The 26,398-nt window shown below is 39.6% G+C and overlaps 2 protein-coding genes and 1 long non-coding RNA gene across 9 annotated transcripts; 1 reads left to right on the top strand and 2 right to left on the bottom strand.

The window, feature by feature from the left end:
* The first annotated feature begins 3,793 nt into the window (after positions 1 to 3,793).
* Positions 3,794 to 14,039, top strand: slc25a44a (solute carrier family 25 member 44a). Of its 5 annotated transcripts, none has more exons than XM_051951782.1 (5): positions 3,794 to 3,885; positions 3,992 to 4,111; positions 6,459 to 7,166; positions 7,364 to 7,491; positions 12,181 to 14,039. In XM_051951782.1, exons 3-5 carry the CDS (start codon positions 6,533 to 6,535, stop codon positions 12,370 to 12,372), a joined length of 954 nt encoding a protein of 317 aa, XP_051807742.1. In that variant the 5' UTR covers positions 3,794 to 3,885; positions 3,992 to 4,111; positions 6,459 to 6,532; the 3' UTR covers positions 12,373 to 14,039. The 5 variants fall into 5 exon arrangements, with proteins under 5 accessions (XP_051807742.1, XP_051807741.1, XP_022060574.1 ...); XM_022204881.2 differs by having other exon boundaries at positions 3,807 to 3,885; positions 3,989 to 4,111; XM_051951781.1 differs by having other exon boundaries at positions 3,800 to 4,111.
* LOC127535036 (uncharacterized) lies at positions 8,826 to 12,153 on the bottom strand. Its single transcript, XR_007943668.1, has 4 exons — positions 11,831 to 12,153; positions 10,640 to 10,733; positions 10,205 to 10,427; positions 8,826 to 9,980 (listed from the first exon to the last, which is right to left on the bottom strand). It is a non-coding gene; the product is annotated as an uncharacterized LOC127535036 (long non-coding RNA).
* A 524-nt stretch (positions 14,040 to 14,563) lies between the features above and the next one.
* On the bottom strand, positions 14,564 to 24,612 carry skic8 (SKI8 subunit of superkiller complex). Of its 3 annotated transcripts, none has more exons than XM_022204879.2 (11): positions 24,479 to 24,612; positions 24,032 to 24,087; positions 23,929 to 23,956; positions 22,909 to 23,014; positions 21,075 to 21,247; positions 19,691 to 19,839; positions 19,393 to 19,486; positions 16,292 to 16,385; positions 15,988 to 16,080; positions 15,518 to 15,596; positions 14,564 to 14,821 (listed from the first exon to the last, which is right to left on the bottom strand). In XM_022204879.2, the coding sequence occupies exons 2-11, from the start codon at positions 24,041 to 24,043 to the stop codon at positions 14,732 to 14,734; spliced, it is 918 nt and encodes a 305-aa protein (XP_022060571.1). In that variant the 5' UTR covers positions 24,044 to 24,087; positions 24,479 to 24,612; the 3' UTR covers positions 14,564 to 14,731. The 3 variants fall into 3 exon arrangements, with proteins under 3 accessions (XP_022060571.1, XP_051807743.1, XP_022060572.1); XM_051951783.1 differs by having other exon boundaries at positions 23,929 to 23,951; positions 24,479 to 24,521; XM_022204880.2 differs by lacking the exon at positions 24,479 to 24,612 and adding an exon at positions 23,386 to 23,473.
* Positions 24,613 to 26,398: the final 1,786 nt, after the last annotated feature.

Raw genomic sequence — 26,398 nt, 5'->3', positions numbered from 1 at the left:
TGTGTCATTTCTGACCTTACCTGAAAATTTCATCCAAATCCGTTGATCTATTTTTGAGAATGTTTGAACAGACAAACTGACAGACAAACTAACAGACAGACAAACAGACAAACCAATGCTGTCATATAACTCCACCTCCTTGGCTGAGCTATGGTGATAATATCTGTCACTGTTGCTTTAAAGCTGCTGTCCGGAGTTTCTGTTTGTTTTCAATTTATGTATCATTTTTTAACAAAGCTTAAATGTGTTAGTCTAGTTCGATACTATAATATAAAGTTAGTATAACGCGATATGAAAATTTATTCCTGAGCTCCGCCTTCCTCTCATAGACCCCCATGTTATTCCAAAAAGCGCCGGTTGCTGCCGACCAATCAAGTTCGAGCTTCTGCTTTGTCATGCTGTCAATCAACGGTTACGCGCACAGCAAGCAAGCCCATGCAGAGGTGGGCGAGCTGCGCACTACGCAACCGCGCGCACATTTGTTTTGCTTGTGGAGGAGAGAGCATCAGGGCTCAGCAACTTCCAGAAAAGTTACCAATCCCACGGCTTGTCAGGCCAAGAGACTGCAGGACGTTTTTTGGCTCAGGGTGCTCGCGTCGCTCCCCGACCACGGCCTCCATAGCCCGGCTGACGCCTTCGTTTAGATGCCGTGGTCGGGGTGCTCGCCTCGCTCCCCGACCACGGTCTCCATAGCCCGCCTGACGGCTTCGTTTAGATGCCCGACCTCTGGAGGAAGATGTTGGGGCGTCTGGGACATACTCTTCGTCAGAGGAGTCATGCAATTCTGAACTCTAGATAGAAATAAATAAACAATCTAACACATATACACGCGTAAATGCACTAAGTTTGATAAACAACGTCATCGAGAGGGATACACGAGTGTAATCACATATTGAAACTTTACTAGTTCGTCCTAGCAGATTCATGTTATTTTGGTATTAGGACAAGACTCAATACAGCATTCTAACGTAATTCCTTTATTATTTACTAAATGTAGAAGAGGGGAAAACAGCAAAACAGGCGAGATGCTGCAGCACTCCGGGCACTTCTCTCATGTACTGCGCGCGTGCACAAATAAAGGGGCGAAATCAGAGGGTGGGACCACCAGTGTTTTGGGAGACGCTGCGATTCAAACTCCGGACAGCAGCTTTAAGCACAAGTACGATGGTCCCACGTGACATTGTAGTTGTGTGCTGTGCTGCCTTCATGGAACCTCGGACTACATTATGCAGAGTGTGCAGCGTTCAGGATCAAATACAATAGAATAGAATTTATTAGAATAAAAAAATAATTTCTTTATTGTCATTGCAAGTTTGCAATGAAATTAGTCAAAAGGTAAAACTGCAAGGAGACAGTAAAACAGTAACTTTTGTAGTTTAGAAAGAAAGAGTTACCATCTGCAATATAATGCATCAAGACTGATATTAATCTCATATATTAATTGATTGATGTTTTTTTCTGGCTTGTGACACTGCTGTTTTGTGCTAATTTATTATCATAGCCTACTGTAAGCCTGCAGCATTTAACTCTACATACATTTACACATTGCTTTTGTTTGTGTAAAAACTCCCACACTGTACAATTTGTTTTGAAGTCTTTGCATATTATCTATCAGTAATTGAGTGCATTTACTGTTAAATTACTTAATTTGAAGCAGTAATCTTACTTTACTTGAGTACTTCCACTTTATTCTACCTGACACTTTTATTCCAATATAGTTCATAAGGAAATATTGTACTTGTTAGTACACCACATTTATTTGACTGTTATAGTTGCTAGTATAGGCCTACCACTGGAAAGTCAATACCATAATTGATATTTATCTGAAAAACTCTAGAACAGTTTTTTTTTGTTAATTACGCGTGCAACCAGCCTTTTATATGTATAGAATAAACTTGCCACTCTTATCTCATGGACCAACTGTGAAATTGAAATACTAAATCTAAACATTTTTTGGATTCTCTGTTCTATTGTGGATTTATTTTTTAGGTTGTAATTATTAGTAGAAGTGTGACTTCGCAGATTAAAATTCCACTTAAAGGACATATGTTACATTTACACAACATCATGCATGGTTATAGATTATATATACAAGTTTTTAGATATTATTGTCTCGTTAATGATAATAAATAAATAATTGAATTCAGGTGTTCCAATCACTTCCATGACCACAGGTGTATAAAATCAAGCACTTAGACATGGAGACTGCTTCTATAAATATTTGTGAAAGAATGAGTCACTCTCAGGGACTCAGTGAATTCAAGCATGGTACTGTGATAAGTTTCTACCTGTGCATTAAGTCCATTTGTGAAATTTTCCTCTCTACTAAATACTCTACAGTTAACACTAGAACAACCCAAGAGTGGATCAGTTGGTACATTACAAAAGAACAACTGTCTCAATTTCTCTGTCTGAATATTTAATTACATCCTGGATATATACCCTGGATAAACAGCACCATTCCACACCACAGGCAGTGACCCCACAGGAATATGTAAAAAGCTCATCTGCTTGTTTGCCTGTTTAAGTGGTCTATTGTTTGACGAAACCAAGGTAGCCCTGCAGCCACATTTGCAAATATTCAGATGCTAATTGTAGCTATCCAGAGTCATCAGTTAGGTATCGGGGCCTTTTGACCACTTTCTGTGTTTGCTTTATAGTCAAAAAACCCTGGTTTTGCTAGTGTGAATGCGAATGATTAATAAGGACCTCAATGCTCACAAAAGATATGCTGATTAGGGTCAAATAACCCTTCTGTGGATTCAATAGTGATATGTACCAACTGATCCACTCTTGGGCTGTTCTCGTGCTAGAGCAGAACAGTACTTGCCTGTCTGCATTGTGCCAAGTGTAAAGTTTGGTGGAGGTGGGGTTATGGTGTGGGGTTGTTTTTCAGGAGTTTGGCTTGGCCCCATAGTTCCAGTGAAAGGAACTCTTAATGCTTCAGACATTTTGGACAATTTCATGCTACCAACTTTGTGTGAACAGTTTGAGGATGATCCCTTCCTGTTCCAACATGACTGCGCCAGTGTCCAAAGCAAGGTCCATAAAGACATGGATGAGTGAGTTTGTTGTGGAGAAACTTTACTGGCCTGCACAGAGTCCTGACCTTAACCCGATATAACATCTGTGGGGTGAATTGGAGTAGAGACTGAGAGTAAGGTCTTCTCATTCAACATCAGTGCCCGAACTCCCAAATGTGCTTCTGGAAAAATGGTCAAAATAGCCATAAACACATTCCTAAACCTTGTGGACAGCCTTCTCGACTTGAGGTTGTTTATAGCTGTAAAGGGTGGGTCTACTCCATTTTAAACCCTACAGATTAAGAACGGGATGTCAGTGTAAAGGCAAATGATTCAATACTTTTGGCAACATAGTGTATATATAATTAATATGATGATCTAACAATAACAGGTTAATTTAAAATTTGCTGAGACAATCTATTACTTAAGTTGTCTTTTAAATGCAGAACTAAATTAATGGGTAGTGTTTTGTGACTTTTTCAAATTACTGCAGCTTTTCTGGTGGGCAGCATTGTCCAAACTCTCTTAGCTGGGCTCATTAACAGTTACAGGTAGAAATAAAAATACCTCCTTGACAAGTAGTGAATGGCTTACTCAAAAATGTATAATTTATGATTAAATTGAGTATTGTTCATTAAAAATAAAGTAATCAAGCAGTGTGGTAAAACGGAAAGATTAAAATAACTAAAAAATGTAACGTGTGTGCACAATAACAAAGGTGACACGGAGTTAAATGGCGAATTTCGTAATTCCTACTTTCACATCGAGCCCTTAAACGCACCACCTCGCTAAATTAAATGACTGTTAGCTGAGCAAACAGAAGCTGTGGGTCACCTGGAAAACTAAACTGTTCTCTGAACATGTACGTGTTTCTTTCTTTTCTAACAGAAGTTTGTGAATGTGTTCAGGCAGCCGCTGGTGGAACCGCAGCTCCTGACCTTTCACCTTTCAATGTTGGTTCGCAGCAGTAATGGACGGAAGATATGACCCACCTTGTAGCTCCGCAGGCCCCGACAGTTAACGCAGCAGCTCGGTTATCACAGCGGTGACTGCGGACGGAGAAGCTGAGCTCCATGACGTCCGGACAGGTTTGTTTATTTGGTGTGTTCTCAGTAAGTCTGTATTTTTTTTTTGTCTCTCACGACGGAGAGTCCCTCATGTTGTTAGCTAGCTAACAGCGCGAGTACACTGTGTGACATTGCACGTGCTTCCTCCGTATATCAGCAGCTGTGATAATACATGACATGATCAACAATGTGAACTGAAAGACTTTAATGACAGTAAATAAGGTTTTATTTTGTGCTCTTGTGCTGAACATCTCCTTGAAGAGGTGAGTCTGTGCAGTCAAACTTCCCCTGTACTCCCTGTCCTTCCACATAGCGTGGACCTGATGTGTGTAGACATGTCTTGTGTAATGCAACATGGCAGTTCCTCTTTCATACAGGCTGTTGCTCAATCCGGTATGTTATTCTTTGTGGAAGAGCTTATTTTGTTGATAAAGAAAATCATTCCCTTGTTTGGACCAGTCTTGTCAGACTGTAATTTTACCTGAAATATTTCAGGTCAAGATAGTTTTATCTGAATATGGAATAAATACATCCCTAATTCCCTAATTTTAATGCTGAATGAACTCTGAATACTGAGATTTATCCAATGATTTAGTGGACTAAGTTCAGGCACTTGATGTTTATAAATGCCCCCTTCTCATATATTTGCACAAAAATGAACACAATGAGGATATCTATTATTAGAATATCAGTGAGTGAACAGTTCTTTTCCCTAAAGTACTTTCCAAATCACAAATGTCATCACGTATTGATCACATCCAGCTGCCATGCAAGGTTCTCTTCTTAGTGTAGCTTACTAAAGATTTATTAATTAATACACTGTATGTATATTATACAAACAAATATATAATAGAACAAAATGTTGACAAAAATATGATCAAATGAGATTAGATGAAGAGTTAATAATAAGAATAATAACTTTATTTATAAAGTGCTTTCCGTCAGAGTGCTGTACACAGAAATAAAAACAGATAAAAATAAAAACAATAAAACAGAACAATAAAAATGACATCAGTTAAACAATTTAAGATTCATAAACAATTTAAGATTCATAGTTCATTGATTTCTAATCGCAAGTGCAGTTTGAAACAACGCAAAGAGCAAATTGCAAAGGTTAAACCTTAGGATATACATTACGTCGCACCCAGAGTGTTCAATGGTTGTTGATGGTCTTTCAAATTGTTTGTCCTCCTTGTGGTACAGCCACTCGTCTAAAACTGCCTCATGTGGTTACACTCCATTGTGTTTTAAATGTAATACACAGTAAATATTGAAATTAAGCTTGACTTAAATGTGATTTTAAAAGAATCGCAAATCAAATCACAAAATCTGCCAGAATAATTTATGTTAGATATCTACAATTTGTTGTACCTTCATAATATGTAATAGCTGTGTACATAACTATGACAGGAACATGTTATAAGCAAATCAGCCTGCTCAATTACAGATGACAAAGAGGAGGTGAGAGTCACAACCCTGCTTATAGTAATGACTCGCAAAATGTTTCACAGTGTTCTAAATACATTTCCTGTCAGTGCTTTGTAGATCACAAATGTAATCACACACTGACAGCAGCAAACCACAAGGCAAGGTCACGGCCTCCAGAATCTGGAGCAGTTTGGCATTCAGTGTAGCTAAATAAGGATTTAGCTAATATACTGTATCTAAAGTCATAGGAAAAAGAAAATGTAGTATACAGTCAAGTGGTAATATGGTGACAACAGTTAGATCAGATGATAGACCGAGCATTTATTGTTGAAAGTAGATGTTTTAATTTTTAGGGGAAAGTCAAAAAAAAAAACCCTCAGTTGTTTTAGTTGCTTTTATATTGTTGTTTTTTTGAATGTATTCAAGGTTTGTTTTATTATGCGTGTCTTGGAGCAACCCGATAGCCGAGTGTTTAAGGTGCAAATGACGTGGATGTAAATGCCTTGAGCCGCGGGTCTCCAGTTTGATTTCTGGCTGGCTGTACTGTTTGCTGCATGTAATTTTCTTACTCTCTGTCGCTTTATTTCTTGTTTCCCTCCAATGTCACTGTCCAGCAAGCGCAGGAAATATCCAACAAAATAATGTCAGGAAAAGAATGCAGAGCTTTTTTCCCCTCCCCGATATAAATTGTTGTAAAATTAGAATTATGTATTTTTAGAGCACTCGGTGGTAATTTTTTCAAAACATTTCAGTTGTTAGACGAACAGTCCAAATCCACAATATAGTCAGTTTACCCATATTTGAAAATGCAAAAAGAGAAAAGAAAAACTGATGTATAAAGAATAAAGTAACACACAAATAAATACATGATTGAGCCCAACGTTTTCTTCCGTCTGACCACAGGACTTGGCTGATGTTAAGTGTGTCTTTGCTCTTCCAGGTGTGATGGCAGTAGCAGGGCTGACGACTGTAGATCCGCTGCTTTAGGGGTGCAGCGCTGACCTGGCCGGCACCATGCAGCAGAAAGGTGCCATCCAGATCATTGAATGGGAGGACCTGGACAAGAGGAAGTTCTACTCCCTGGGAGTGTTCATGACCTTGACCACCAGGGCCACCGTCTATCCGGCCAGCCTCATCCGAACCCGCCTCCAGGTGCAGAAGGGGAAGACGCTCTACTCGGGCACCTTCGACGCTTTCTGCAAGATCCTGCGAGCAGAGGGTGTGCAGGGCCTCTACCGTGGCTTCATGGTCAATACCTTCACCCTGATTTCAGGACAGGCTTATATCACCACCTATGAACTGGTGCGCAAGTACGTGTCCCAGTACTCGCCCAGTAACACGGTGAAGTCGGTGGTGGCAGGAGGGGCAGCGTCCCTGGTGGCTCAGACCATCACTGTGCCCATAGACGTGGTGTCTCAGCACCTGATGATGCAAGGACAGGGGGAACACCTGACTCGCTTCAAGCCCAAACCCAAAATGATGCTCGCAGCAACTAAGAGCAGACCAACTTTCGGGCAAACTCGTGACATCACGGTGCAGATATTTGCAGCTGATGGCTTCAAGGGATTTTACAGGGGCTATGTGGCATCGCTACTTACCTACATCCCCAACAGTGCACTCTGGTGGCCTTTTTACCATTTTTATGCAGGTAAATCAATACACTGTCCCAATCTGTCAAGATGTTAAACAAGACAATCACAAACAGCCCTGTGAGCGTGGCTACGACTCTGTTACAGTTCAGTAGAGTTTGCTGCTTTTGTTACTGTATGAACAAAACCTGTGACGACAGCATTGTGCTCTAAATATTTTGGCCTCACGTTGTTTCTGCATCCTCTGCATTCCCAGAGCAGCTGTCCTTATTAGCACCAAGCGAGTGCCCCCACCTGATTCTTCAGGCCGTGGCAGGACCAATGGCAGCAGCAACCGCCTCCACCATCACCAACCCCATGGATGTTGTTCGTGCCAGAGTACAGGTAAAACATCAAAAACTCTGCACCACATGAAAGCATACACTTTCCTCCTCGAGACGCGTTTACTAGCATGAAGTTCTGGTGTCGATGACTGCAATTCAGTGAAAATTCATAGTGCATGTGGCATTGGTCACACTTGTAACTGTGGACTGAACCACTGGACTGACTTGTCTTTTGAACATTCTTTTGCTTTTTAAGCCTGAAGATTCATTTTGAATGTGGAAATAGTTTGACAAAAATTGTCACCCAACTAAAACTTCCAGAAAGCTGTTGGCCTTCATTAGCGGATGAAATGGGCTCAGCTGTCATGACGATGACCGAGTTATTGTTTTAGTCATTTAATATGAAGTTTTCATTAAAAAAGTAGGGGTGTAATGGAACACAAAGTCCTGCTTTTAGGGTTACAGTTCAGTACGTTTTCAATGCCGTAGGGATTTTTTTGTAGAAATGCATGTGTTTTGTGAATTAAACATCAAGAAAGCATTCTTAAGTTTTAAACTATTTTTCTCCAATTCAAATTATTCCGTTGGACTTTGAAAAGCAGCACATGCAGTAGTCAAAAATTCCAAATTATGTTTTAGTGTAAAGAGGGATGGAAAATTCACAGGCCAGACAGCCTTGAGTACTGCAAATAGAGGTTAAAGTTGCAGTCAATCTGGAGATTTTTGAGTAGTTTGAGCCCAGCCATGACTTTCTAGACCAAATACTTCCAGAGATACAGCAAAAAAGTAGCCTAGCCGCGCTAGACAACCCACGGCAACGAATTTAATTCTCTGCCAGGGTGGGTCTAGTTACCCTCCATAAGGCTCGAGGCTGGATTCTCCTAAAACTGGCCGGACCAATCACCATGAAGTGTAGAGTCAGAAGGCGGGCGTAACTAAGTGACGACAGAGGCGTGACGATTCTGACAGAAACAACCGGCGCACAATAAACCGTTATCTTTCGACTCGGCTTTGGCCACAACCCTTAAAGATTTGAAGCTAAAATTCAACTTGAAAGATAAACAAAGGACGGCACTGAAGTGTTTCATTGAGAAGAAAGACGTATTTGGACTTGTGCCGACAGGATATGGCAAATCCTTAATATACCAGTTGGCTCCGTTGGTTGGGAAGCTAATGGAACTTAGCCACAATCCGGTGCTCTAGGAAATCCGTCAGCCTATTCGTTGCGTTGATTGGTTGTATACCTACCCAATTGCTGCAGAGTGATTTGAAAGACAACCTTTTAGCCCGCCTCCCTCCCTGTGGAACGTTCCTAGACCCTTGTGTCTTAAGAGCTGGGTCTAGCAAAAAAGTGTTACAACAGTGTAAGTCAATTTCTTACAAACAGGCACTATATAATGAAGGAAACCATTGAAAGCATTTATTTTTACAATGGAATACTGCTCCAACTTGTTACCAAAAAATATAAAATACACCACCTAGACAAAAGTTTGTGTTGCTAAATTGCATTACAATAGCTACACCACTTGTAGGTTCAGTTAGAAAAAATCCGTGTTCCAGTAAAATATTTACAGGGTATCAAGTGCACTTGACAGAAATATGAGAATATAAAAGTATTCTCTGAGAAAATATAGGAGTATTGTAGGAAATGTATATATTTCACAATAAAATTCCATGAACAATTTGCTATAAAACACCAGCTTCAGAGCAAAAACAAAATGTTTCAGTTTGAAACTTATGAAGTAACCTATTTTCATAGAAATAGCATGCCAAAATTATTTCGAGAAAAGCAATTTGACGATATGAAATGCATGGCTTTTTAAATCTCACCAAAAGTGTACTTTTCTACATAATTTTCACAAAGTGAACAAATTACTAATTTTCAGTGCATCCAAAGGCTTCAAAATATACAGGAATTTATAGGCATTGATGGAAATACTAAGGATATTGGGAAGTCACAGATTTCTAAATAGAACTGTTTTAGTAAAGGACTTCCTCACAGACACTCCCTGTAGCTTGATGTTCATCAAATTTACAGTGTGAAATCTTCTCAAACAAACAAAGGTGGCGAAATGAGTATCAATTCCTTGAGCAGTGGCAGCAAAGTGATCTTGCAATGAAGCAAACAAGTCAGATGGCAAGCCAGCCAACAGTTTCAGCCTGTCATTTGTTCCCAGTGCCCACTTCAGACATGTTTCACATCAGCTGAAGATCTGAGCACAACTTCACAGGGATTCACAAGTTTAACAACATCATCTGAGGGCACCACAAGACCTCCATTGTTCTTTAGTTGTAGTATTCCTTGGTTTTAGCTAACATGGCCTCCAATGTCACTCTGTAGCGCTTCTCTCTACGTTTGGCATTGTTGAAGTCCTGCCTCAGCTTTTCATGCTGTACACTTAGATTGTCATATTTCCTCTTCAGGGTGTTAATGTCTGTACAGTATGCATGGTCTTCAGTAACAGCAGCACTGCCCTCTTCAGGCTCTATGTCGATGTGCTGGTCGAATGGCACTGCTGCCTGGCTGGTTTGGGTTGTCCTCACTGCGATCTAAAACATTTGATTAAAAAAAAAAATTAACATGGCAAATTCCCAAAAGATTCGTTTCTGTTTCACCAATACCTGAAAGAAAACATTATCACAATGACTGGCTGCAAATCACTATGAAAGCCAAAAACCAATCCTGAATCATTTTCATAGCCGCACAAATTGACAAGAAAAGAAAAGTACTAAATTGAAATAATGAGCAACCATTAACAATTAAGGAACATAACCTTTTTCTCTGGTTTCCCCAAATTGAGGGATGGTACAGCTCCTGGCCTGAGAAGCTTGTGTTGCGCATGTTTTGAGAGGATGAAGTCCTCCTCCCTGAAATGGTTGCTGCATACATAATAATGATCCCCTGGGATCCATCTCTTCTTGGTCCCCACCGCTTCTCTACTGATGGCCTGTATCCATTGATCTCTCAGTGTGCTGTCCTTGGACTGCTTGGGAAACCTGAAATTTGTGGCATATTATAATACATCCATAGACAATGATGCACTGTGACTGTCATTGAATACTGATAGTCACACCAGCTTACACTGTACAGTTAGTGATTCAGATAAACTGGCTGAGTGTGGCACTGAGGCCAAGGTCAGGAGTTTGTTTGCAAACAAAGAAGCAGAGCAAATTTGAGGCAGAATGTCCCAAATAAAAGAGTCACTTACTTATGAAAGGATATATTACAGCCACGCACAAATCGATTGGTGCAGGAGATGGCAGCACACGATTTCACCATGGTCAGATATTAGCCACATCCACCTGAAACCATAACAGACATTTAAATTAACAGGTTCATGATGATGATTGTAAGGCGAGTGTCAGCACGTTTCCTTTCACTTACATTCCAGAGAAGGAATCACAAAACTGGTGGCATTGAAGGAGCTAGCAGAAGTGAAGTGGTATGCAGTGACGTATGCACTTGTCAGTGTCAGATATGATCAACCCGTGCTGTTCAACTTTCTCAAACAGATTTCTAGTTCATTAATACATATTTCCTGGTGACAAAAATAGCCTTGTCACCCGTCACCAGGTCAGTGTGAGACCACAGGCGCAGGGGGAATGGCGAGCCATGGGCATGGCAGCGAACTGGGCGCTCTCCTGAGGAGAGTCTCCTCAGCTGCAGTCACTGAAAAACCCAGCCAGTGCTGTTCTAGGGCCTCCTGGCCTGGTGTTCTCAACGTATTTCAAGCATTGTGACTTGATTCCAACACAGAAGTTCACTGTACCTTGGTAAATCACGAAACAAAGTCACATTCCGTGCTGACGTTCCAATCTGACACCACGTCTGTGTCCGAAATGGCATACTAACGTACTACATACTCAATGAGTATATACTGTATACTACGTACTATAAGTATGATTAGAACGCCAACCGTTCACACTGTAGTATACTACTCCGTTTCCCATAATGCATTTCAAGCCTCCGACAACAAAAACCGGAAGTACGGCTATCAAATATCTCGGCTGAATGCCGGCTTCAGGTCGATTTTACGCTAACAAACAGTCGCATAATTAATGTGGCAATTTCAAGCCGGCACTCCTCATGCAGTTATTAGCCAGATTATGCGAATCGTTTCAATTGTAGCTGCAGGCTACTGGAGGTAGCTGCTACTTGTTCTGTATGCAAAGCGAGCTGCTGCAACTAGCTGCTAGCATTCAGTAGCACAGTCTTGCCACTACCGGAAGTCAGCTTCTATTTGCCGCCTCTCAGCGGTCAGTGAGCGGTCTAGGCATGGGTCTAGGTACGTCTTGGCTGACGCCGATCTCCGTGGCTAATGCTAATGCTAACACATACTGCAGCGGCACACATCGGCTGCTTAAACAGTCTTTTAGAGCTTTCAGAATTCTGCTCTTACCGGCTGCAACTCGGATTTTGTAGATGAAAGCAGTCCTGCACAGTTTGCCGCAGATCTTGATGCTCTTCCCAACAGAAACTCACGGCCACTTTCCTCCTCGGTGCTACGTGTGTCCCCTTTTATGCCGCCGGCGGCAAACCTGCAGCCGCAGATTGGTTCCGCCCCAGCTGAGTTTAGCACCTCGTGTGTAAATGCTTCTCTTTCTTTGAGTTTTCAGCTCCTTCCAGTTTCACTTGACATTTATAGACAGAGCAAAAATAAACTCTTGAGAAAACACTCTGTAGATTAATTTATGATGAAAATTGTCATGATGGGCAGATAACAAGGTTGCTTTGTCTCGTCTGTTACAGGTGGAGGGACGCTCATCTGTTATTGAGACGTTCAAGCAGCTGCTGGCTGAGGAGGGCGTCTGGGTGATGACCAAGGGGCTGTCTGCCCGCATCATCTCCTCCACTCCCACATCGGTGCTCATCGTGGTCGGATATGAGACCCTGAAAAGACTGAGTCTGCGAGCCGATCTAGTCGAGACCAGACACTGGTGAAAGGCCAGAGAAAACAGGACGACCTCGCAGTAGCCTTCAACTCAACAAAGATAATGTTCCAGATCAGTCTCCAGTCTGGGCAGCTGGTCGACTGTGGAGACATGTCTACATGCCTTTTAGATCTGTGTTGTTTTTAATACAAGCAGGACGATGCAGCAGAGAGCAGATGGAAATGTTTGTCTTTGAGTACTCCTGGGAGCTACAGGCGTTACTACGTTACCTTTTTCTGTTTGTCACACCTGTTACTTAAAATGTGAAGATGTTCAGTCAGTGAAAACAGTTTTTGCCAAAACTAAATTCACTTTTGAAAAAAACAAATTGATTAAATCTGTCACTTGAAACACGATTGTTTGGTAGGGGATAGTTAAAAGCTCTTATACTGCATATTCTGACACCCAGTGATTCTCAAAATGTTTTTTCCTCCTACATGAATGGGCTTGGAAAGAAATTCTTCATACTCAACAAGTCAGGGTTTTATTTCTTGCTGTGCACCAATGCAGCCAAAAGCTTGTGAAGATTTTGGTAGAATCAGCTGAGTGCAGAGTTTAAAAGAGAGCTACACAACAATCAGTTACAGTCTGCAATTTATTAAAAAATGTAGTATTTGCAGTAAGTTTGTAATGTGCCACAATCTGGAGAAACAATGCCTTTTTTCTTTATTGAAAAGTGCCTAGAAGAGCAGAGAAGACCTTGGTATGGTAGTGCATTCCGGTGAAAAGAAACTTCTGTGCAGAGATTTGAAATGTAAAGAAGCTCAGCTTTTGTCAAATGTCAAATATTTAAATGTCATTAAGAAGTAATTAGTATATTTTCAAAGTGCGAAAATTGAGCTCAAAAGTAAATTAAGCAAATAATTTTTTTTTGTTATTCTGTTACTACAAATATGGTATAGACCTCTGTGAAGCCTGAGTTAGATCAAGGGAGGTTCACTCCAATGCCTTTCTCTGAGCTGTGTCCTGTGGTTTCTGTTCCCGAGTTTGTAGGGCAGGTTTATTGTGAATACTGTGCATATATATATGTTTATAGGGCCAATCAGGGTAAGAGTATAACAGGAGAGGTGCACACTAAAGGTTACAGGCCTTAGACCACATTAATGAATATCCAGTGCTTTCTGCTGTCAGTGATTCTGTTCATTATTTATACTGTTTGGATGATCGGGGATCAAATCTGCTGCTGTTTGGTTCCACTGGGACACGTTGCTGGTTTAAGCTGATGAGGACAGAGAAAGAGTGAAAGGCAGCACCACCACACCAGCACACAAAACTAAAGTACACAGTTGCCTTAAGAGTTCCCCACACACTTCAGGTTTTCGGCAACCTCAGACTGTCATGTTGTGGAAAAACAACAGCTGGAGAAGCACATAAATGTTCAGACTTTATAACAACTGCCAGAAAACTCATCTTGGTGATCTCTGACACTGCCTGCTCATTTTTATAAACTGTTTTTGCAGATATTAAAATTCAGTTTGACACTTTTCATGTGAATAAGAATGTTGAACTCATTTTCTCCAGTTTCTGGAAAGCAAATTGACATTTTGCCTGTATGGAAAAAGTCAGGTGTTTAACTACAGACTACCTGCTCAAAGAATTGTGAAATGTGCAGTTTGATGTTTTAAACACTGAGAACTTGTGGACTTTTGATGAAACGTAATAAAGAATTCAGAATCACTGCACTTGTGTGGTCTGTACATTATTTTAATGTTTAGTGAGGCTGCAGTGCACTTGTTGCCCCACTGGAGGGCGCTTTAGCTCATACTATCTCCTACACTGCTGCTCAAACTACTTCCCTCCAAACCAAACCTGCATTTCTTCTTGACAGACTGTTGTCTGGTGTCATGGAAATACACAGGAGAGTATGAAATTAGACCTCAGCTTCAATTATTAATGTATCTGAACATCCAGTAATAAAATGATAGCCCGTCTGTCAGTCTAGCACTGCATGAGGTTTAAAACGGAGCTGCAAATTAGTCTACAAAAACTCAAAAATTGATAAGACAGTAAGTTATTAGATAAAACAAATATAATGGAAAGCAGAACAGATTAAGTTCTCTTATACTTCAACATAAAGGTTAAAAAATGTAAGCAACTGATTGGAGATTATGTAAGTATCAAGCTTTATGTTCATTATGACGATCATTTAATAGAAAATAATTGTCTTTTCAACCTATAAACTAAAAAAATACGCCAAACAGTACAAAAACAACTTTTTTATTTGACCGTACTTGGCCAGTGCAAAATAATCCATCACATCTACAGCTTGAACCCTGCCCCTCCCTCCTCCCAAACAACGATTTCAACTCCATGATTTGAGCCTCCAGCTGTGGAGATCTCCTCCTGCAGTCTGTCCTGGACGTCCTTCATCACATGGGGCAGTCGTAGATGTGGATGGCTCGGTCATCTCCAGCCGAGATGATCTTTGAGCCGTTGCTGTTGTACTTTACGCTCCACACCTGAGAACATACACCAGGACAGAGGATGAAAAATAGGACACTGTGTGCAGAGCATTTATGAATGACATCTGTAAATCCTTAAGTAGTGCGAGGAATCTAAAAGAGAAAGGACAGCTGTCATTGAAGAGGAGAGATGTTTCCTTTCATGTATTATTCTTGAATTTGATATCTTAGCAGGATGTCAATCTGCACGGCATTTACATTTTTTTCACATTTTATAACTACAACCTGTGAGTAAAACACTTATAGTCATGAGCACGACATTTGCTTTTTACAAAAGCTCAAAACTGTAACGAAACGCTGTGAATTTGTTTAGAAACTACACAGAAAAAGAAAGATCAAAGCAAAGCTGAACAGTTAATTGGCTGCAAATTGTCCCTGTAGATTTTCTGGTTTTGCACATAATAACGAGGCACAGAAACAATATGGCAGACTAACTGCCTGTGATCTCATCTCCAAGGAGCCGCGCTATTCAATCAGAGGCTTTGTTGGAGAACAGATAAAACTCCCCACAGGCATCTGCAACCAGAGATCTAATGACAGCTGGGCTTATTGGTTTTTGCCAGAGCTGAAACATCAGGGCTGGGCCATGCGAGGTGCCCCTGCATGACTTGGGCCATACTGATATCTCTAACATGTCAGCAGCTGCAGCACGCTGATTTTCTCATTTTAAGTTGTAAATGAGCGCTTCGTCACCTGGTCTTGATGGTCGAAGAAAGTGTTGATACATGCTCTGGAGCTGGCGTCCCAAACCTTCACACTCTTATCAGACGAGCTGAGGGCAGAGAAGAGAACATTTTTACACGTTTTATGGTTTGTCTAGGCCTCCTGTGTTTATCTTGGCACTGTGAGATGGAAACTTTGTCTGAAAAACAGCATCAGCTGAAAACGGTTTGCACAATAGGAGTGAAAGTGTGGGAAAGCGGACAGAAGAAAACACTGCTGCTATCTCACGAATATAAAACAGACAAGGACACACTCCTACTGGTCATTATATTGTAATGAGCGTACAATGGTATCATCTGTTTCAGGCCTATCAGCATGCATTTCAGTCTTAGTCACTTCTTCAGCCACTGTGCAACAGAAGTGCAGCTCTTAAGCAGCAGCGCGGCCTGAAACTAGCACTTCTGCGTCCGTCTGCAGCTGGTTTAAGGCTGGTGTTTTACCTTGAGACAAAGTGTGTGTCGTCTGGAGAGAAGGCGACATTAAGCACCCAGGATCCGTGTCCGCTCAGCGTGCCAGCCAGGTTGGCATGTTGCCTGCAGGACAATTACAGCAAGTTTTGTTAGAGCAAACAAAATGCTTCAGTCTTTTAACTTTTATACTATTTATTTCTATCGCTCTAATTCATACACTGTAGCTTTACTGCAACACTGATGGAAAAAGTTGAACAATTACAATATTTATTATACATTTGTAGAAAAATCCCTCAGAATAAATGAAGTGATTTTTATCTATAGCTGCACTCACACATCATATATTTTAATATAGCCATCGTCAGAGGCTGTGACCAGGAGCTGGGAGTCTGGAGAGAAGGTGAGGGATCTGATGGGCATGGCGTGACCTGAGGAGACAGTAAACAGAGTCATTCAGAGACGCTCGCTGGTGAAAACCAAGTTTTCTTGTTTTTTCTTTACATTCTAAACATGCCCTTTATTACATGCCAAAAGACAAATCATGAGTGTAACTAGCAGTCTACGCCATGGCTGAGAATGTCCACCTTGAAACTGCAGTTTACAGATGACAGCAAATGCTTCCTATGAAACTAATCTCTAGGATCAGTCCTGTCGGCTTGCAGGGTGACGACTGTCTGCATCATTATTCCTCTTTAGAATCGGTTTCTGGTTTTGATATGTATGGCTGCATAACTCCAATGTTACAACTGGAAATTCTGTCGCACAAGGCAGTTTTACAGTGTTTGAACAGAAGTGTAGGTGAAAGAGAGGCACTGACTTAGATCTAGATCTGCACATTAAAGAGGAAGCAAATTAGTCGAGTTCCATATAAACTCTATTCAGGCAGAAACAAATTACTTTAATGGAATATAACTTCTAAAATATGTAACTTTGATAGAGATACGTTTTAGTGGTTTAATCGACAAAAGCTTGCTGCTCTTTTTCCTCCTCAACACTAAACAGCTCTCAGTTCTGAATACTGTAGAGTTTGATCACATATTGAACTGGTCATTATCGGATATAGTGTTCAGCATTTTTCAGATTCCTGCTATTTTTATTTTCTTTAACTGATTCCTGATAAAAAATAAAGTCATTCAATGAAGTGCTACTCTAGAACTCGTGATTTGCACTCCCCTCCAAAAGCACTGGCACAGTGAGGCCAGTTCCTTTTGCTGCAAACTGAAAACATTTAGGTTTGACATCAAGCAATGAATATGAGACGAGAGAACAACATTTCAGATTCTATTTCCAAATATTTACATCTGGATCTGATGCACAACCTAGAAGACAGCCCATTTTGTTTGAATGCATCCTATTTTTTAAGATATCTTTTGAGGCTTTTCAGCTTTTAATACAGTTGAAAGTGGAGACAGACAGGAAACGTTGGGGGAAGGACAAGCAGCAAATGGCCGTGGGTTGAACCTGAACCCTTGGCTGCTGCATCGGGGACTATAGCTCCTGTTTATGGGTCACCAGTTCAGCCAGCTGAGCTACCAGGCCACCTGAACGCATCCATCTCTTATGTGAGCAAAAGCATAGGAACATGTGACTGACAGGTGTGTTTTGTTGCCCTGATGTGTCCTATGACATTAATTATTCAAACAATAAACAGCGCTCAACGTCTACGTTCAGTTTCAGATTTGCCTGTACAGACTGCATCTGTTCTTACAGGTCTAACCAACATGAAACCCAGAGAGCTATCTATGGATGGAAAACAAACAATTGTGGAGCTGAGAGAAGATGGAAAATCAATGTGAGTCACTGCATAAACATTGGCCATAACCAGTACAACCACTGTGAATGTCCTGAAGAAGAAAGAAACCACCGGTGCACTAAGGTAGACAAAGGAAAACAGCAGCAGTTGACGACAAAAACATGGTGAGAGCTGTAAAGAAGCACCCTAAAACAACTGTTAGTGACATCAGCAAGAACTTCCAGTAGACAGGAGTGAAGATATCACAATCTACTGTTGGCAGAAGATTTCATGAACAAAAGTACAGAGGCTACACCAGAAAATGCAAAGCACTCATTAGCAAGAAGAACAGGAAGGTCAGGCTGGAATTTGCCAAAAAGTACAGAGATGAGGCTCAAAAACTGTGGGGCAAAGTTTTATGGACTGATGAGGTAAAGATGAACCTTTACTAAAGTGATGGAAAGGCTAAAGTTTGGAGAAGGAAAGGATCTGCTCATGATCCTAAACATACAAGCTCATCTGTGAAACACAGTGGAGGTAAGGTCATGGCTTCTTCTGGGATGGACTCATTAATCTTCATTGATGATGGAACACATGATGGCAGCAGCAGAATGAACTCAGAAGTCTACAGAAACATTTTGTCTCCCAATTTAAAGAAAGATGCAACCAAACTGATTGGGAGATCTTTCAGCGTGCAGCAAGATAATGACCCAAAACACACTGCCAAAACAATAAAGGAGTTCATCAGGGGCAAGAAGTGGAAGGTTTTCCACTGGCCATGTCAGTCTCCAGACTTAAACCCTGTAGAGTTGCATTTTACCTGCTAAAGAGGAGGGTGAAGGGAGTAAGCCCTGAAAACAAACAATAACTAAAAGAGGCTGCGGTTAAAGCTGGAAAAGCGTCACAAAAGAAGAATGATGTCAGTGTGTCACAGGCTTGATGCAGTTATTGCAACTAAATATTAACTCTTATACACTTTAACCTATTTTAAGTCAATCTGTTCCAATACTTCTGATCACCTTAAAATTTAGTGTTCTGTTACAAATAATGTTATCTTCTAAGTTGTGTATCAGACCCAGATGTAAATGTCTAGAAATAAAAGCTGAAATCTTGATCTCTTGTCTCATATTCACCGTCTGATGTCAAACTCAAATATTTTCAGTCTACAGCAAAAATAAAGGAATTACTGTTGGAATACTGTTTAAAGGGAGTGTATCTTGAAAAGTTCTGTTTTAATTAAACAAATGTGACACAAATAAAGACATTTCAACAAAATTTTGTCTTGGAGTTTGTGCTATTCTAAATACTGACACCAAGAATTCATTTTACATTTTCTTAAATAAATATATACTGGTTCTAAATATGAGTTATCTGGCTCTGTGACTAACATTATTTATTGATACCAGTACTGAAAAACACATTTGTTGACACCTCGTGTTTTACAAACATTTGTTAAAATTGCCAGAAATGTGAGAATTTTTCAGCTCGTTTTCTTTATTATATTGTAAATATTTGGTCATAAATGCTACATATATTTATCATTTTAGGTCGAATATATTTGAGGTTTCAGTAATTGGGTAAACAAAACTTAGACCTCCAAAAAAGACTAAACGTTCAATACGTCATAATACCTGAATATTAGGTTAGAAAGGAAATGCTAGTTGTTCTCATTTATTCCCTTTACAATAGATAACTGAACCTACCTTCCAGTGTGTGGAGCAGCTTTCCGGTGGCGATGTCAAAGATGTTGATGATTCCATCGATGGCTCCGCTGGCCAAATACTTCCCATCAGGGCTCTGAGGAGCAAAATTGAGTCAGTGAAGGAATAATGGTAATACACAGGCTAGGAGCTAAAATGAGGGGGGAGTTTTATGTTTAATGTGAATAAGGACAAACACAAATAAAGATAAGTTACTGTGAATCCACACCAGTTAGCTCTCAGCCTCTGATCTTATGAAGCCACCACCCAGTGACCAAAATGACAGTTTACAGCTCCTTACATAAGCTATACTGAGGATGAATTTTCCTCGGGTGTCCAGAGAGTACTCCTTCTTGCCGCTTTCCACACCGAAGATGTTGACTTTTCCGAGATGGCTTCCTGTGGCGATGTATTTAGAGTCTGGGGAGAAGGCGACCGTCCATGCATCAACTAGGACAGAGGAAGGATGAAACACATTTAATGTATGTGTTACTTAAATGTCATTACTTTTTTAATGTGCACAAATACTAGGTTTTCTAAATCTTCAACACAACCTAAACCCTGAGCTTAGCAGCAGTTCATGCTTCCCCCTAACTGCCCAGACCAAGAAACCAAACCTGCCCTTTGTTCTTTTGAGTCAATATTAACTAGATTATTACTGAAGTTAAAAATTATGTCTGTCCATATAAAGGAAAAGAAAACAAAGGGCTTATAATTAACAGTCTTCACATCAAATCCAATTCAATATCCCAAAAGTCAGTATGTCCAAAATAGGGAGGAAAAAAGGCTTGTACACTGGAAAAAAATGCCCCTCTCAAAACAAGAAAAAAAAAACTTGCTTCAACAAACTTTTACCTTTAAATAAGTGAAAAAATCTGTCAATCAAACAAGTGAAAATGACTTGGTCAGAATTCTTGAAATAAGATATGATATGTAGAATATTGAGATCTTAAAATTAGCTGGGAAAACTTATTTTAAGCTATATTTTACCAGGATCATCAGGCTTAGTTGTCCTAAAATAAGCAGACATGCTAAAAAAGAAATAATAGTTTTTCACTCAAAAATAGATTTTTGCTTCCATGTAACCTCCTAATTCGACATGTATCAAACTCTTTTTGAGTTTTCTTGTAAAATACAACTCAAAACAAGACAATTTCAAGATTGTTTGACTTAACAAGATATTTATGATGCATTGTCTTCAAACAAATCCCTCCATCTTGCTGAAATGTTACTTAAGTGAATTAATCTTAAATCAAGTAGGATGAGACATTTTGACTAAAAATAAGACAAATAGACTTTGTAAGATTTAGATTTTTTTGCAGTGTAATCCCCTGACCCACACCAACCACTGAGTGAAACAGAGAGACACTAATAGAAGGTGACATGGCATTTAGATTTCTGGGTGTGTGGCTGTTCTGGAAAGGTGAGTGTGAAAAATAAAACAAGCTTGTTGAGCTTCAAACACACCAGACTGGCTGTCATCCCCTGCAGGTTTGTTTTAATACAGACTATTATTACCAAATAAAAACTCAACAAAGAAAGGCCACAGTGACCAGATCAAACCAACATTTTACTGACCTTCAGACCGACATCAAAGTCAAAAACAGAGCTGAAGGAAGAATGATCTCCTTCTACCACCCAGTATGAATTAATACAGAAATAAAACCCTCTGAGGTCGGTCCTACCTGGTCCAGCATCCATAGATTTAATCTGTTTTCCTGACTCCAGGTCCCACAGACGGATGTGTGCGTCGAGGGAGCTGGAGGCGGCGATGGCTCCGTTGTGACTGATGTCAACTGACACCACACCCAGCTGGTGGCCCTCCAGAGTCCACTGCAGCTCCAACTTCTCATCCGACCTGCATGAGCAGAGCGACAAGGAGATCATTTGGTCAGTTCAAATAAACTCAACTTTTAGGAAAGCATTTACGATAATGTCTTAGAGTGCTGAGGAAAAGCAGCAAAACAAAATCAACAATCCCATGCCAATTGAAAAAACTCCAGCTGATGATGAATATAAAGCCTTATGAAGAAAAGCTGCAGGATCCTAACAACGGGATAATGTGAAGCCAAACTGAGGTCATTTCTGTAGCTCAGCTAAGACTGATGAGAGATGATTTCTGTTAGTATTATTAAACAAAACCTCTTAAATATCTAACAAAACTATGAACTGAAGAGATAAGTCTCTGAAGCATGTAACTAATCCAAAAGTAAAACATAACTGACTTCTGTTCTTTTTTTGAGAACATATTTGTGAGTGATCTTTTATAGTTGTCACTGATCACACTTCTATCTTCACATTTGTGCTGTCAGTTCTCTTGTTTGTGCTGCCTGACCTTTTGTTTGCAATTCGAACACAAACCTCTAGTGTGGGCAGATTTTACAGGGGCGTGTTTCCATCAGCTAATGAGCTTTTAAGTAACAGTTGAATCACTGCTGAACTTCTGAACACCCTGTGGCTATAACACATGTACTATCACCTCCAAACTCAAAAATATACACAGTGCATATTATACATGGATATAAAATTATGTACACAACTACTACAGAATTTGGTACACCGTCCTGTGTGTGATTATGTACGCAGCATGTTAATTACCACTTGCATTATGTAGAATTCTATCCTATACTACATATCATTGTCACCTACAGTATTATGTATAATTAGAATAATATCTGACCAGGACTCAGGTACATTATACTGCGCACAATAACAGATTACTGCAGTCACATTAATTTCACTCACTGTCACCCCAGTAGTGAGTATGATTGTGTCTGATGTATGCTTGTGGTTTTTAGTTTAGTCGTTTTTAATCTACCTTATATTTATTCTTTATTTTTAATAGCGTTAAGACTTTTATTTCTGCACTGTAAAATGGATGAGAATACCGTCATTTTGTTAAACTGTGTACGACATACAATGCTGAATGACAATAAAGCTGAAGTCGAACTTTTGTAACAAAAATGATGACCGGCAACTAGTGAAAAATCAGCAAATTCAAAAGTTTTAAATTTTTGAATATGGATTTTAGCGCACAGGGTACTAGGTTAAAAATGGATAAACTAAATAATTCATTTAAATGAATATATAAACACAGCTCAAGTAACATGTAGTCACTTGAGCTGTGTTTCAGTCACTATTTCATACTCGTCTCATCTGACAACAGCAAGAGAAAAATGTGGGAAAAACAGATGAACAGCTTTATTCTGAATTCAGCTGTACTAAAAAGCAATTTATGTGAGCACAGAGTGCAGGAGAGGTAAAAACAGGTGTAAAGGCTGACAGCAGCAGAATGCAAAACATTTTCTGTCACTCAAAAGCTCATTAGGCGATGGAGATGAACCCCTAAATAAACCTGCACACCTGGTTCATGTTTAAGTAAAATTTGAAAAATGTGAATAACTGAAAAAGCAAACGCAAACACTAAACAAATTCAATCTTACAAAGCAAGAAAACACACAAACACAATAGTAGGTAAGAAAAAAACATCATGAGAAGTTGTGAAAAACAAACACACACCATTTCCAGACTTTCACCATATCATCTAGGGAACCAGTCACGATGGTTTCTGAGCCGTCAGCTTCACTTTTACCCCACGCTGCCGTCCAGATGGCATCGTCGTGTGCTGAGAGGAAAAACATCCCAGTTAGAAATAAATGTGAGCGCAAGCGGTGTTTCATTAGACAGAAAACGAGTTAAGCTTTAAAGAATCACTGGTTTGACTACAGCTGTTTTCTACTATTGATGTCTACTGTATTTTTTTAAATAATTCTACACACTACAATAACATGTATATGCAATAGTGTAAGGTGTGGAAAGAAACATGTTATTCGGTGTAACTGTGTTTCTCAATGAATGGCTTTTAACAGTTTCTGCATAATAATGAAGAACTATGGCACAGAGGAATAAGATGGATCTACATTAGGTTTAGTAGGCTAAGGCTACATGAGTAAATCTAGAAATTAGTCTTCATATTACAGAAATATAGATAATTACAAGTCATCCAAGCCGGTTAGCTTCTCATCGCACAATTCTCTTCTTTTAGGCAGTGTTGAGTGATAATTTAGTTGGTATTATCTGTTGACTTTACATATAATACAAAATGCATGCACAAAAATGTATGAACAAAATAATATTGACTCAATAAATGTTTTTGCCATCTAGTGTGAATTTGTACATTTTTACAGTTTCATTACATCACTTTGTAAACATAATTTACTGCATGTATGAATTACTCTAATACTTTCTGAGTTGGAATTATATAACCACAATGACAAAATACAAACAAATGTTTCCTCTTGAAGGTCTGCTCTGTAAACTTTGCAAAGAAAACAACAGCTGGTCTAATAATTGTTTCCAGAGCTTTAATGTTGTGTCAGTTGCTGGGTACCGGCTTATGCCAAGTGAGAAAAACACAAAATAACACAGGTATAAATAATGACAGAGTAGTCACAGTGGCTTAATGTTGAAAATCAGTGTGAAGTAGCTAAATTAAGCTTGCAGAAATTAGATGATGAGATATGTTTATCTGTGACTCACCATGTTCTTGCTTGAACAGAATGCTGTACTGAAATCAAAGCACAAGTTTAGAGTTAATCTCTGAATGCAGTCATTCACAGAAGTGAGGCTGTTTGATGCTTACCTGAGTGCTCATTGTTTTGGTCCAGGTAGTTTCAGAGGCAGTTAACTCACTTCAACCTAAAGGGAGCATATATGTGAGACAGTGATAGTCCATTTAGGGTGAAACTAGTGAATCTAATAACTCTCAGTCTGAGTTTGACGAACAAAATAACACTCATTTAAAGCTAAGAGAAGCTACGGTGGCTTGAACGGCAGATAATGCAATAACGAGAAACAGCAACTTTACTGTTATTTCAAATGTATGCAGTTGAACAACTGAGAAAAGGCAAACTTAGTGAAAAACTACAGCTAAGGCTAGTTAGCTCTGATTCGTAGCGGTTATCACAACACAGCAGGTTAGCGCTGCAACCTGCAGCTAGAAGAGGCGGTTAGCTGTCTGAACGAGAAGAAGGCTATCGGTAATTGTAGATAATAAAGTGGTTAACTGTGATAATATGCGCCCACGTACCTTAGGAAGTTCTCATACAATGTTTATCAAATTTTAGATGCTCACTGATTTACATGTGAGACGCCATGACAACATTTGATGCAACTTCCGCTCTCCGTCTTCTTCTGAAGTTTTATTTTAACCAGCAGTTGTTAAAGGACTGAGGAGGCTCACTATCACCACCAGCGGAGCTGCGCAGGTACAGCATTTACTCTGTCAAAAAAGCTTTCTAAAACGATTTGATTTGATTAAAAAATTATCAATCGTACACGTATAAAAAAAAGGTGCTAGTTGGAACTAAAATAGATACCACAGAGGAACTCATTTAGTTTACTAAAACTATTCTTCAAATGCTTCTTTAAAGAACCCCAAAGGGGTTTTAATTTAACATCAAAAACTGTTTTTAGACACTATAAATGACACTACAAAGAATTTTAGCAAAGAAGAGGTTCTGTAAGATTTTTCTGCTAGTTCTATCTTGATAACAAGAAAAACATCAAAGTAATTTTAGGAGAAAAAAAAGTCAAACATGCATCATTTCTGGGTCCCTACCATTTTGACACAAAACAACATATAACAAGATGACATTTGGGATATTCTAATGGGTTTGATAGACCAAATTATTGTTTGATTTAAAAAATCGCTCTGATTTTATGCTACCACCTGCCACCACACTACATAACTCCAATAAAATCAAAGAACCATTTTTAAGCTAAAGAACCATCTTCTGAATAAAGAGGTTTTTAAATTAGTGATGGTGTATTAAAGAGAGAACTAGAGACCCTTCTTAGGAATCATTTAAAAGCCATTATTTTTGTGAGTATTAATAATATTGATATTTAATAGATGTTGAATTAATGAAATTATTATTAATGTAAATGTAAAATAAGTGAATTTACTGTGTGTGAGGAACACATAGAATGGAGAAAAGATGTGCTGACAGGGAAACATGCAGTCAAAAAGCACAGTAAACCCAAAGGCGTTGTTGGGATCTTTAAACATTGGGAGCTCAGCCCAGCAGTCTTTAGATTTTGAGCCTATCCCAGCTGACTCGGGTGAAGGCAGGGTACACCTTGGACAGGTCACCAGTCTGTCGCAGGGCTACATATACTGACAACACTCACACCTACAGACAATTTAGAGTTATCAATTAACCTCAGCATATTTTGGACTGTGGAGGAAGCCGGAGTACCCGGAGAAAACCCACACATGCACAGGGAGAACATGCAAACTCCATGCAGAAAGATCCAGGAAGGCCGGGACGTGAACCGGGGATCTTCTAGCCGCAAGGTGAAAAGTGATAACCACTACTTCACTGTGCAGCCCCCTGGCACAATTACTTTGTCAAATATAATTTTTGCACTGGTTTTATGATGTGTGTTACTGGTATTCAACTCCAAATTCAGTTAATCTATATTGAATTTACACACATAAAGCTTGTGGATTTCAAAGAAACCATGTGGCGCAGAGAGAAAGAGAAATCTGAGTCTGCAGAAAAAAATATTCCAACATTTCGACAGTTGCTGCAGCAGCCACAGTCTGAGCTGCAAACGCTCAAAACAGCTGTCAAGATGCAGTTTCCACAGAATCATTTTAAGTAAGAAAACACAGCCTGTGTGTCTTAAATAACTCTTGAAATAAAGCAGAAACAGGGACTTGCGTCACAGAGTCACAGAAAAGGACATCAACGTGATTCTCCTGACAGCTCAGGACCTGAGCGAGAAAGATGAGAGATGTCCTATTTATAACAGAGAGAGAAAGAGCTTGACTAGAGGGATTTTTTAAAGCCCCCAAATGGCTCTGATATTAGCCACAGTTATCCACTGCAGATATTCTTACAGTTACTTCAGTTCCAACATCTTATGCAGAGATTTTTCTTTGTCAGATTTTAAAAGCCTTTAAAATCACCGGAAAACCGTCACAAGAAACTGAAACCCTGCT

This window comes from Acanthochromis polyacanthus, chromosome 8, assembly GCF_021347895.1.
Source record: "Acanthochromis polyacanthus isolate Apoly-LR-REF ecotype Palm Island chromosome 8, KAUST_Apoly_ChrSc, whole genome shotgun sequence".
NCBI lineage: Eukaryota > Metazoa > Chordata > Actinopteri > Pomacentridae > Acanthochromis > Acanthochromis polyacanthus.
Note: the sequence above shows the minus strand (reverse complement) of the source record. Positions and strands in the feature narration are given on the sequence as shown.

Bases quoted from the DNA above. Each gene is read 5' to 3' on its own strand.
- slc25a44a (XM_051951782.1), top strand. From the start codon at position 6,533: ATGCAGCAGAAAGGTGCCATCCAGATCATTGAATGGGAGGACCTGGAC. The intron at 7,167-7,363 runs GTAAATCAATAC...CTGCATTCCCAG, and splicing joins TTTTTACCATTTTTATGCAG to AGCAGCTGTCCTTATTAGCA. The intron at 7,492-12,180 runs GTAAAACATCAA...CGTCTGTTACAG, and splicing joins TTGTTCGTGCCAGAGTACAG to GTGGAGGGACGCTCATCTGT.
- skic8 (XM_022204879.2), bottom strand. The intron at 16,081-16,291 runs GTGAGTGCAGCT...ATTGTCCTGCAG, and splicing joins TATATTAAAATATATGATGT to GCAACATGCCAACCTGGCTG. The intron at 14,822-15,517 runs GTGACGAAGCGC...GTATGTTCTCAG, and splicing joins TCTTCGACCATCAAGACCAG to GTGTGGAGCGTAAAGTACAA.